The sequence below is a fragment of the Gallus gallus genome, chromosome 7 (assembly GCF_016699485.2).
Source record: "Gallus gallus isolate bGalGal1 chromosome 7, bGalGal1.mat.broiler.GRCg7b, whole genome shotgun sequence".
Taxonomy (NCBI): Eukaryota; Metazoa; Chordata; class Aves; order Galliformes; family Phasianidae; genus Gallus; species Gallus gallus.
In genome coordinates, this window is record NC_052538.1 from 11,379,587 (window position 1) to 11,393,055 (window position 13,469).

General features: G+C 42.0%; 1 protein-coding gene across 1 annotated transcript; it reads right to left on the reverse strand.

The window, feature by feature from the left end:
- Positions 1-1,694: 1,694 nt before the first annotated feature.
- On the reverse strand, positions 1,695-13,142 carry SUMO1 (small ubiquitin-like modifier 1). The gene is given in 5 exon segments (NM_204135.2): positions 1,695-4,225; positions 5,174-5,245; positions 6,237-6,314; positions 7,425-7,499; positions 13,052-13,142. Coding segments are annotated over 5 exon segments (306 nt in total). The 5' UTR covers positions 13,064-13,142; the 3' UTR covers positions 1,695-4,156.
- Positions 13,143-13,469: the final 327 nt, after the last annotated feature.

Consider the following 13,469-nt stretch of genomic DNA (forward strand, 5'->3'; position numbering starts at 1 on the left):
ACAGTCCGCAGGCAAAGAGGAGATTCCAAAGCAACATCTGCAATTCTAATAAGCGCTGCTAATAGAAGCTACTGGACTAAAACACAAGATACTTCTCATCCATAGCTGTTTTGTTATTTTCAGCTACTTGAAAAGCTAGATGTGAAAACCACACAAGAATAAAAACTTGGTTTAAGTCATTGAAGTGAGCTCTTACAGTTAAAGGTTCCCACCTTATTCAAAAGAGGACCAATGTTTTTTTCTTTACCAGATTGGTGCTACTCTCATTCCCAAAGCTATTTTCCCAGGCTGCAACTATAGTCTGTATATACATCGCATTGATAGGAAGTAAAAGCATTCATGTTTTATCAGCCAGTGAAAATTAACCTAGACAGACCATGATAACCTTTATAACCTCTTGAGGTGCCAGAATACATTTTGCTTATCTTTTACAGCTTCACCATAGATTCTTTGGCCCACTTCAGTAGAAAGAAGAAACAAAATTGTCTTTTTACAAAAGGTATGAAGACCTTACTGCTGACTTCTGGAAGAAACACCCAAATCAATCAATTGATGTGCTACTCTTTAAGAAAAGGCAAGTTTTCAGTATCATCAGTAAGATAAACTATAGCAAGAGAAGATCTTTTCTTTGCCAGTCATCTTATCTTCTGCTTGACTAATATTAAGAAAATGGCATTTGTAGATCCAAATTATATTGTTGTTCCTGTAGATTCTCCTGTGAAGAAGAGTAATCAACTTCTATGATCTCCCTAAGCTGAAGCTTAACTTCACTTGAATTCAACATGTATTAAGCATAGGTTCTAAAAGCAAGACACACTTGTCTTCCAACTACTTCCAACTCGCACAGTTCCTACAGTTCTTTGTATGGTGTCTCAGAAACCGATCATCTAATTTGTGAAAATTTACCAGCACATCATTAGTTCACAAGTGCATACGGAAGATGCCCAGGTCAGCACAGATACTTAAGTATTGTATTCCCCAAAATAATCCTAATTCAAAGTAGGAAAAGCTAAAAACTGTAATTTATAGGTGTAGAGCTTCTAAATACGTAGTTATTTAAAATCTGCAACAGACCAAGTCAGTTGGACATTCTAACTGAAGTCCATAAGCCTGCAAACATTAATACATTTAACTTCAAAATCTCATTTTGTCAAATTTACAATTGATTGTGTAGTTATAAATATATTTAAGAAAATATACAAATACTTTAAACATATAAGCTTTGAAGACCTCCACATGGAACCTGGTATTTTATACAACACTTACCAATGCAGTTATTTATACAGTATGATAACGAATATCAAGTATATTAACTTCACCATTAGAAATATTTAAATTGCCTTAATATTTGAAGTAAATAGCTTCTACACCTGCCTGCTGTGGAGTCTTTTTTCCAACATTCACCACTTTTCTAAAGAATAACAACCAAAAACCACTGAGCAGGAGCAGCTATCAACAGCTGAACTGAGTTTTTCTGATAAACAGGTGAGCACATCAATGAAGAGGACAGTAAATTTCACAAGCAGAGATTATTTTCTCTCTTTTTCTCCAACATACAAAGGAGACTTTGATATCCAGTCACGAGCTTCAAATCCATGAACGGTTTAGAAAGGGCAATCCAGATCATCTTCTCAGAACTATTTTTGGAAAATTATTACTTGATCCAAAGAAATGAAAGAAAAACCAAGTCTTCATCCTCTCAACTTCAAAAATTTATTATTTCGAAGCACAACTTCCAAAAAATGAAGTTCCTTAAAAGGTACCAATGCATGTGTAGCTTGTTTATCCTCACGTTTTACATGAAGCTCTCCATACTAATCTTGTAGTCAAAGTACAGTTTTCCTGTTATTACTGTTCCACAAACAGTTGCAACTGTACAGACATTGCTTTAGATCAGCAGCTCTGTTCCTTGATGCTTGGCAACAGATCAAAAAGGGGTCAAGTCATTTTGCCACAGGTACCATGTCCACTCTATGAACAGACATGTTTCAGGAGAATGTTATACAACAGGAAAAAAAAACCAAAAAACCAACCTTAGCCTTGAGCTTCATTTCACTGAAGCTGAAATAGCATTTGGCAGGAAGCTCTCCTCCATATCCCTCAGTGAGGCAGTGCTTCAAAACTAGAAAACTGGTATGGAAGAGCATATAAAGCAGACTCAGAAGAGTAAAGTGAACAGCAGGAACCAAAGAAAGCTGATGCAGCAACAGTACTAGCATCAAACACGGGGGAACTGGATTATTTTCTCATCTCCACCTTCAGTTTCCTGAGTGACCTCAGTAAACCACTGTCCCCTGTGCCTCTGTTCCTAATTTGAAGAAGTGGGATAATGAGAACTTGTCTACTAACAAGAGCATTACAAAAATTAAATTAGAGATGATCTGATAGTAATCACAAGGCTGTTTTATTTCTGGTATTCTGAAGCGGGTACGTTTAGTGTTCTCAAAAAGCAATTGGAGCTAAGTCCAAAGAAGCCACGTTGTCGTACATCACAGTAGGAAGAATTGAATTATATAGAACACTTTAAGATTGAAGACCCATATTCTAACCTTTATTAATCAAACGTTTTAATCTTCTAAAAATCAGTGCCACTACGCATACAAAAGTATTAGTAAATAAAAAAAAATCAGACAAACAACAAGCATGAAAGTTCCTGTATAGCTTTACAGCAAGAGCCATAAAAACTGATCACAGACAGCTCATCTGCAATTTCTTCCAGGTACGCCAGCACTAAAATGCTTTTAAATTTATCTGTCACTCATAAATGAACTTGATTTACAAAACCAAGCCAGGAACAAGTCCTATCCACCTGCTGAAAAGCTGAAGTAGGGACAATGCAGAAACCTTCTCTACCCTGCCCTGCTTATAACCTTCCATCTGAGCTATCAGACCCAATCAAAGGTTCTCAGACTATTTGGAACCAGCAACTGGCTACAACATGAAGACAACCCTCAAGTATGCTGAGGCATCTTATCATTTACATGTCATCCATCATAGAGAGATCACTCATTAGTACCATAATCATATGAAATGTAGACATTACACCTTTGTATTCTCTTCCAAGTTGCGTTTTCACTCTAACTTTCGTGCATGAAGTGAAGCAGTAAGTAACTATGTGACCATTCCCTAAGAGGACAAGAAACAGCTAGTAGTCTTAAAGAGTCACCTGCTATCCAAACCAGTAAGTATATTGCTCATGCAAGTAGAAAAAAGTAAATGCTTTTATATGAGGTATGTTTACGGACCACAACTTCTTTTCTGCCTTCTATGTAGAGGTACTGGAAAGGAAAGCCCCAGTTATCTCCTTTCACATTTTTGTTCATTTCCAAACATTTGAAAAGAAAATGCAAATTGTTTATAAAATCGTTTTTCTTGTTTATTTTAAATGAAGCTGGTACAGACAATGTCCATTCAAAACCCATGTCCCAGGCCAAAAGGTACAAACAAGAGTGTCAAAGTAACACCAGTTGCCTGCTGTGAACATTCTTGCAAGAATACCTGCGTGAACTAATTGCTATATGAAGTTAAAATGCTTCTGGGCTCTTCTGGCAAGATTTAAGAATCATTAGGGTTTTCAATTCTATGTCTTCAGCAAAGCCATCTCTGGAGCAAGGTACAGATGACAACGGTTCTAGCTTTTTCATTTCCAACTCTGATCTTCTCCGTTGGGCCATCAGCACAATTTAAGCAAAAAAGCTCTGAGTTATGGATACATGATTTCTCCACAGTTTAGTTCTGAAAAACTTCATCTCGCACTGAAAGTTATAGTCCAGGAGTGAAACAGTCACACATCAAAACTTCAGGGCAGATATGGAAGTCATTAAGAACACTCGCCCACCTGGCAGATCTTACAACCTTCGTGCCTGAAATGCACGAACCTAGTGAACATACAAATGCATGTGTGTACATGTATTTCTAAAGGGGAGGGCGGAAGGGAAAAGGAGAGCAGGGCTGCAGCTGGATCACAGAAGTTCAGCACAATGAAAACAGAAACAATAGTGTATAATGAGCACGAGAATTTAAAATACCAGACGCTTGAAAATAAACTCCCAGAGATGGGGTGCCAGTTTCAATTCAGTGTTGAACACCACATTACAAAAGAACTATTATTTAAAAATAAAAAAGGATTAAGGGGAAATAAAACAAACAGAAGGATCTAAACTGTTGAGTGACCCCCCGTCTGTTCCTGATAAACTTCAATCACATCTTCCTCCTCCATCCCCAGCTGTGAGAACAGAGAAAAAAACAGCACAATTGTTATAAATCTGGTGCACTGAATTCAGAGCAGGTCCTAGAAAAGCTATCTGATGCTTTCTTCTCCTGCCCCATAATTTTTCAAAGCACAAAGGGGTGAAAAAAATTTTCAATTAATACCTCACTAGCCAACACTCACGATCTTAAGTATTTTTTCTTCCATCATATACATTTCAGCACATCTCAAGCAAAGCAATAATCTTATCTGTGAAATCTAAGTCCACTTGTGAAGCAGTACACAACAGGTTGGAAATTACTAGCTTTACTTTCCTCTAAACTCCTTCTTGGGCAACAGATGCACAAGAACGTAGCTACCAACACTGAATGCATCCGCTGTGTAGCCACATGGATTAGATACTGCAGGCTGCTAAGCACGATACAGCTTGCAACTCAAAGCCTGTTCACAGCTGTTGCTCAAACAAAGTAACTTGTTCATTGTGGAATTCAGCAAGTTTGATTTTTTTTTTTCCAGAAAGTCATCATTATAACTCAGTGTTTCTTCCTGCTTTATCGTAACAATTGGTGGAAGTCACTGGACAGCAGAAGTAACCTGTTTGCTGTTTATTTACACTTTCATCTAGTAAATGTGAACAAAATACATCTTTGTTTCAAATTCAGGCCGAAGATCTAGTTCAACAACTGATCAGTTCTTCCTCTGAGGAGTAGTGACTACACCCTTCCTTCTGAGAGAAAATTACATGTGAAGGTCCAATCAGCCTTTTTTCTGACCTATGAACAAACCTCATTCAAAACTTCAGTCAGACGAGTATAGTCAGACTACATTTAGTCAGATATATTCTAAGAGATTGGCTATATTTAAAGAAAAATCAGGTTAGTGTAGCAGAACAGCTAAACTAACATTTTCTATTTAGTTTCTCCACTGAATGCTGTATGCAACACTCTTTGAAAAGAAACTCACCTCCTTGGGGGTATGATTATCAGTAATTCTCTGACCCTCGAAGAGAAACCTGAGTGAGTTCATTGGAACACCCTTAAAAAACAGAAATGCACAAGAAAAATTCAACTGAGATGTACACATTGATGAGAAATATTTTTAATAAAAACAACACAATGCAAGTCAAAAAGGAAAGCGTAGGTTCTTGTTGCACAGAGAGCTCAGCTGCCCTATTGCTCCCACATAAACTACCAAGTGTCTTGAGGAGAACAATAGTGCTGAACTGCATAGCTCTTCCAAAGTTACTTGGAAAAGTTCTTGTAGCTCAAGAACTGGGAAATTTTCTTAGCATCTCCCCCCCCACCTCCTCTACAGTACTATGCCCTCCCTTCCAAGGCCTTATATGAAGGTGCAGCCTTCTTCTGAACCATTTATCAGCCTTATTAAAGACTACTATAACATATAGAACATGTGTACTTCATGAACTCCTACTCTCGCATTCACAATCTTACATCACTGTAAGAAAGAATGGTATCCTTTACAGTTACAAGCTCTGCAAAAGCTCTACACTGTGAAGGAGAGGGAGCAAAGAAAAGAGCACACCAAGAGCCAATAAAACGAGGTCATTGTACACTAGATGTACTGTATTCCTATGTTAAAGCTCAATACCACACTTCACCTTTGCAGCTAAGACAAACACCTAACCTTCTCCTCTTCTTTCACACACATTATCAGCAAAGTAAGTGCAAGTGAAATACGACCTGTTTAATGCATCAATTACATCTCAGAAATACTGCTTGCAAATTATTAGGCAGAACAACTCATAAGTTGGAAAACCTTTCCACAATGCTCCAACAATCCCACAATCCAACAACCAACAAGTTAGTGTAAATTTATTACCATACTTATGACAGTAACAATGTCTAAGGCTGCCCTCATCCCAAGCTGCAGTAACCTAAACCAAGGAAATTTCATTTGGATCCAGAAGATTTTACCGTAAGTGTAAATGCAAGCCTGGACATTTTAAAAGATTACTTCTACACCTTCTGAACAGCCACTATATATTCAGTGTCATTGTTTCACAAACCTGTCTTTGACAGTATGATTCTTTGAGTTTCTTGAGGTGTGTTGTCATTTTCACCTTGAAGTGAATTTCACTGCTGTCCTAAGAACAGAAAAGGAAAAAAAAATATTCTTTTAGTAACTGCTTACTTTCTCTATGCTCATTTTAAGAGTTTCATTAAGAAAGTCTTACAAAAAAGTAGCACAGGACACTATTTAACTATCACTGGGCATAATGTAGTGACTGCCAAATCATCTCAGAGGTTCATGTTATGCACTTACATTCATCACTTTCGCAGGAAGCCCCGTTTCAAAACAGATGGCACAATATAGCCCTCAGCTCACTACGGACATTTTTGGATTTAGAAGTATTAAATACCATACTCAGCTCGGTCTGTACTCCATCTTTAACCAGCTGACATACTTACAAAACACAAACATACATATGCAGGGGACTTCTGCTCTAAGATTCCACGAGACAAGTTAAAGCTTGTATTTCAAAATATATGCAAAACCTTGTTCAAATAGAGCAATTATCTGGAACTTAGGATACAGGCTGACTTGGAAACATAACATCAACCTAAGGCAAAATCTCAGCTCTCATTATTCTGTAGTCCCTCCTACAAGCAATAAGGTACAAATCACTGCATTTGTCAAAATGGCTACAGATAAAGCAAATCACAAAAGGTTCTGTGCAAACAGTACACGGCTCACACACAGCTCTTGAATGCGTTCTCATCATAGCTGATGAAACCAGCAAGATCTGAGTTTATATTAGCACCAATTAAATCACGTCTCCAGTAAACAGCAATTGCGCTAATACTCCAACAAACAGGTTAAATCAAATGAACTAATGGCTCTTTGTGGAGAAGGACTTCTGTTCAAGAAGAACTTAGATATCTATTTAAACAATACAAATTCAGACTGACAATCCACCACCATTACCAACAGGTCAATCAACAGAATCCTCTTCCTATTCTTATCCAGTAGGGTTGATCCCATGCTTGGTGTGTATGAACTCCAAAGACCCAAATTCAAGAGTATGCTAACACACACTGCTGGCAATTGGTAAACAGTTTATTTGGGGTTTGGAGGGGAAGACTGACATTGAAGATCTTAAAATATTAACTTTGTACTATCAACTTTCTCCCATTCATTTCAATAGTTTAAAAATTCACACCATCTCCCAGACATCCATTATGTAAAAACTCACCTGCCCAATGACTTTGAGTTTAATGTATTCCCCCTCTTTCTTATCTCCTAAGTCCTCAGCTGAAGGCTTTGCTTCCTGCAAGAAAAGCATTCCAAAAAAAGTTATGATTGAAGTCCAACAACTGTTTTCACTAAACAATACAATACCAGTTATCCTCATCATATTAAATTCACACTATTCATGGTATCGTATTTCTTCCTCTATACATGAAAATAGTAGCATACTACTACAGTAGGCTACCTATCTGCATGTGAGAATTTAATGATGGAAGAAACACCGTGAAGAACACGAGAAGGACCATTGGGGAGCACTGGAACAGGCTCCCCAGGGAGGAGGTTGAGTCACCATCCCTGCACGTGTTTAAAAACCGTTTGGATGTGGTGCTCAGGAACATGACTTAGTGAAGGGTTATTAGAGTTAGGGTAGTATAGTGAAGTTGCGGTTAGACTTGATGACCTTGAGGTCTTTTCCAACCTGAGCAATCTGATTATTTAAAAATAGATGACAGACAAAAAAAAATATGGGAGATATGATTTTATACCACTAACTCAACAAGCAGATAGCAAAAAAACATAAAGGAAGTATACCAAGAGACTCAGATACTTGACAAAAAAAGGACACGGCATGAGTAAACAAATACTTATAACTCCCTACCAGTGTAAAGGCAGTGAACCATAAAACACTTTCCTATCTTTCTATTGCATCAACAGCAGTTACTACTTTCAAAAGGACAATAAATCACCTTCTCCTATGACTACAAAACAACATCAGTTAACAGCTTCCTTCTAGTACGTTTGCTATAGACTAATTCTTAAAAATTAAAGTTGTACTTCTAAGAACTACAGTGTTTTGGTACCTCCCCAGGATAAGAATTGTACAGGAAACTTTGACTCAACATTTCAAGCACCAAAGCTCTTCAACTGCAGTGCTATATTCTATAAAGCATGAAGTGGGGACAACAAAGTTCTCACATGAACTGCTGGTAAATAAGATAAGCCAAAGAGCAGGCAGTATTAGCCCTATCCCTTGCCTGTCAGTACACATTTGGATCAGGACTTTGGTTAAGTTCCATTACAACACAAGGGATCCTATACAGACACCACCACAGGTCCAGATGGTACTCAGTCAAAAAGCTTCCCAAGTAATCAGAAACATGGACATCCTGCTGATCATGTTTCACCTTCCTTTTTCATTCTACTGCTTAGCACAGTAGACAAAATAAGCAGAATGTGTACAGGTATCTAACACATTTTCCCAGTCATAAAGGTGATTTTCACCAAACACATACTAATATTCTCTGTATTTTGGGTTCGGGCATACATACTACACCTACATATTAAGACCATTCAGATAGACCTCTATCTCCATATTAAAATGGTAGGTAAACCTGAGCATCTCCTCTCCCCGCTCCCCTGCCACTCTTCCAGGGGTTAAACAAGCACAACTACATACTTGTCTAGTGGGAGGTGTCCCTGCCTATGGGGGAGGGGGGGGAAGGGGGAACTAGATCATCTTAGAGGTCCCTTCCAACCCAAACCATTCTATGATAATAACTTGAAAAGGGGGGGAGGAGGGGATGTCTGCAACTACCTCTGCTATGTGCACTACTCAATCTGGAACAAAGGAAGAGGAAGTGCTCTTTGTGTAAGTTTGAATACTGCCTCAAGCCCAATCCATTCAATTTTTGCAGCAGCAAAAGCCGTAGACTCCACCTGGCCTGAAATTCACCTGGGCCCAATCCAGACTATTGGGACTGATTTATCACCCTCAAAGATCAAATAAAAAATTAACCCCAATCCTTCCAGAAACTAGACACTCTCAAGTCTCCAAGCAAGACACTTTGGACACGTGAAAGGAGTCTTTACCACTAACAGTCTCAGCATGCAAGCTTCCCACCGAAGTTTTCTCTTTCTAACATATCTGAATTCTAAACTCATGAACTATTTGCAGGAATAAAAATATGCTGGCTTCCACTCCTGACTCACAGAGAGGAAAATGAGAACCAAGACCTGACACGATAGCTTGCATAAACAGCACTTTTATTGCCTACATGCAGGATTACTAGCCTCAAGGAACCAAAATGTTTCAGATCTCTACAGATGCAAAGTACGTAACAAATGTCTCCTGTTTGTAGGAGAATTTAAGACATTCGGTCCTTTCAAAGGCCATTTCAGATCAATCACTGTCTTAGTTGACTTCTGCATAAGAACTGAATTGCACAGCAGCATATTATCCCAGAAGGAGAAGCATTTGTACTTGTTCAAACACTTCTGTGCCTTGTAACATTTACCTACTTATACCCTACAAAACAAATCATCCTCTAAAAGGTACAACAAAATATCATTACCACTATAACAGCACCTCTGACCAATACCGCTGGAAATCAATGATTTCTAAGTTATTTGTTTTTTACACTCAGGGAAAGATGACTCAAGTAAGAAAATCTAATAGAGAAAGCTGCAAGCAGTAGAGAAAGCAGAGGGAATCAGAGTCCTAAAACACCATATTATTAAGATGATGCTTGTTTAAAGCCCAAGCAACTTCTCACCCACAAAAATTAGTGCTGAGACAGAGCCTCAGGAAAAGAGAAACAGGGTCAAATCTATGTTGGCAAAAATAATAAATAAAACAATGCAAAAGGTTTGAAATCAATACAACAAGACCTTCCAAGCCTAAAACGCCTCTCTGCATTTTGTCAGTGCTAACTACACTGCTATTCAATGCCAAATGGTAAAGCCCAGCAGAAAACCCTTTAAGAACAAAGAAAGCAAGATTTCCAATTAGTAAACAACTAGCACTCACTAACAAAACCCTGGATCACCAACCCACCAGCTTTCCCCCCACACTTTCACTTGCACTGTGAAAAGGAACGGTGTTACTCTTCCATCATGAAATCCTTCATTAGAAGAGAACAGAAAAATAACCACACAAATATAAGAAGAATACCCCAATGCTCAGTTCCAACTTTTCATTTGATCTCTAAAGTTTTAAAGACTTTTTTTCCCCACAGTCAAACCTAGTTCACCTAAAACTAGGTCACAACACAGTTAAACATAGCCAAAAACAGTCAAACTCTTTCCACCTAAAGAGCATGAAGTGAGGCCCCTAGTACCATCCCACATTTACGTCAACACTGAATTCATGACGTTAAAGTGCCCAAAGCCTCTTGGATGAAATGCACTGAGTGTGCCAGGTATCTGCTGCTGTAGCTAACAGAACCACAAAACAAGCATTGTAAGCTTGCACGCTACAAATTTCCTCCTCCAGTTTTCTCAAGTGCTCAGACTTCACTGTCTAAACATACCCAGATACTTCTAGCTTTTTAAAAATCAACATTACAGAACGCATACAACTGCAACACACTTCAGAGTCCAGCCAATGAGCTCTGACATTTGCTACAGGAGTGAGAGAACGTATAAAATTGTGCCACAGCATTCTATTTGTGGTCAAGGATGAGACAAACACCTGTATTCAACCAGAGCAAAAACAACCCAAAATTCTTCAGAGAAGGGAATGGTTTTTCTCTCCTGCTTGGATCCCACCAAGTGTGGGGATGAGCTTTTTGCCCTTCTGACAGTGACTTTTATGATAAAAAAGTACATCTCCCATTGGGAGTAAAGTTACTAAATCAAGTATGCTTCTTGATTTATACTAAAAGGATGGGTCAAAATCCTAACTACTGCCAAATAGCATCCATCCTCTTAACAACTTAACTTCAGGGCCACAAGGAAGACACCATAAGCAATGCCCAATTTCAGGCTGTAGCAATGGGACAGACCAATATAATGAGAAAGGCATTACAACAAAGATGTGATGATGGAAGGACCAGCACAATAGAAAAGTGCTATAAAGGAAGGGAAGAAGATGGCTCACCCATAGCAGAAGATTCCAGGTTCACAGGGGAAAGCTTCACCAAGGAGGGATCTCCAGAGAGAGCTCCTTCCCCAGTGGGGGTGAGCCCTTCAATGAGGTCTGAGAGGTGCAGCCAGGCTCCACCCCTTCTGGTCACACACCTGAACTGCCTTCACCTGTGCTCCCAGGGCTGCTCGGGTCCTTTCCCCAGGTGCTCAATCAGTGGTTCAGGCCACGACCCAACAGCTCCCATACGCAGGCAAATTATTCTAGTTGATATTACTTCAATTGATTACTTTGATAAACAAGGGAATAAGGTCTACAGCTCTGCATCACTGCACATTGTATGGTTACTTAGGCAGCTGTTAAGCTCTTGCTGGAGTCTTCCCAATACAGAGACAGGCATATGATAATATTTAGCCTAACTATTTTCAGTAAGTCAACGTGGGCTGCTATTCAAAAGACCAAAAAGGTGACCCCATACAGTAAGTCTTACATACTTCAAGCAGTTCCAAACACGTATGTGCTTTAGCAGGACTGGGCTGGAGAAGGAATTACTTAATGAAAGCTGCTATGTGTTAAAACATGCCTTAATTCACAAATGCGGGGTCACGTGAATAACAGCCTACAAAATCTAGTTCAGAATTTGTGCTTTCTTTCTACGCAGCCACTCTCCTGCAGTTCCCTGCTCTGGAAACGTGCCCCAATCAGTGCCAGCAACAGCTGCACTCACAGAGAGGCAGGAGCATCCTCACCAGCACAGCTGCACAGGGCTGAAAAGGGGCGGACGACCACCAGCACATACAGCAATACTTTCCATTCACAACCCACGGAGGCTATTCTGCACAGCAGATACAGCGTATCAAGTTTTGGATATCTGCAATTCCCTGTCTGGCACTGGTACTATTCTTGACTTCGCAGCATTGCAAGAAACATTTGTAGATACTAATGTTGATTTTTCAGAATTCAAACGATCGTGACAAAGTTGGAAAACACTGCCATATGAAAGTGCTATAAACGATAAAGTCAAACGGAGCACAGATTGGAACCGGAACGCTGCTGTAGCTTCCAGCCAGCAGGTCACACAGCCTAACGCAACGGATGCGAGCAAAGGGCTCTGTGTGTGCCTGCCGAGCGAGCCAAGAACTTGCCGTACAAGGAACTATTGAAGTCCCCGGCTGACGGGTCAGAATTGACAACATCACGGCGTACCAGCGGAGGCAGGACAGGGTCTGGGTGAAGGACCGGATGTTTAATACGCGCAAACAACGCTGAACCGGGTCAAGCCAGAGTCCACCCCCCCCCCGTTCGCGTTCCTAAAACAGCCGGGGGCCCCTGCAAGCCCGGCCCAACCCGCGCAGAGCCCTCCGGGGAGCAGCATCCTACCGCACCGCCGGGCGGCGGAAAACGAAAGGAAAGGAGCAGCTGCTGCGCGCCGCCCCCCTTCCCGAGCCGCCCCCCCCGCCAGCAGCGCGCCCCGCGGCCGGCCCCGCTCCCAGTGCCCCGAGCGGGGCGGGATGGGGGGATTCACCCCCAGCGGGGAGGGAGCGGAGCCGGAGGCAGAGTTTGACCGAGGCGTGAGTTGTCCGTCCCTCCCCCCCTCCCCACATCGCACTCCCCGACAGGACACCCCCGCTCCGCTCGGCCCCGCCGCCTGCAGGGGGCGGCCGGAGGAACGGAGGGGGGGGGGGGTCGGAGGGAGCAGCTCCCGCCTCCTGCCCGGGCCGAGGGGCTTCGTACCGCCGCTCCCCCCGCGGCCGGGGCTCCCCGCGTACCTGGTCCGACATGGCTGGGCGCGGGGCGGGCGACGGGCTCGGTTGGGCCGCTGCGGGGCTCGGCTCCTTTCTCTGCCCGCAGCGCAAACACAGGCCGCGGCGCGGGCGGGATTTCCTGTGCGCCTGAGCTCACTTCCCGCCGCCGGCTCCTCCCCGCCCGAGCGGGGCTCGGCTCTGCCCGCCCTGGCTCGCTCCGCGTCGGCACGCGGGGCCCGACCTGCCCCGCTACTGCTTCGGGGCCGGCACTACGCCACGCGGCACGAAGGAGACGGAGCTCATCCCGCGAGCGGTGCGGGCGCAGTGCCGGCGGGCCGTGTGCCGGGCAGCGAGCGGGGCGGGCGGCACCGCCGCTGGGGGGAGCGCGTCAGTTCAGTAACGCTCCCACCCCCTCCCCGGTCGGCTCCAAAACAACGCACAG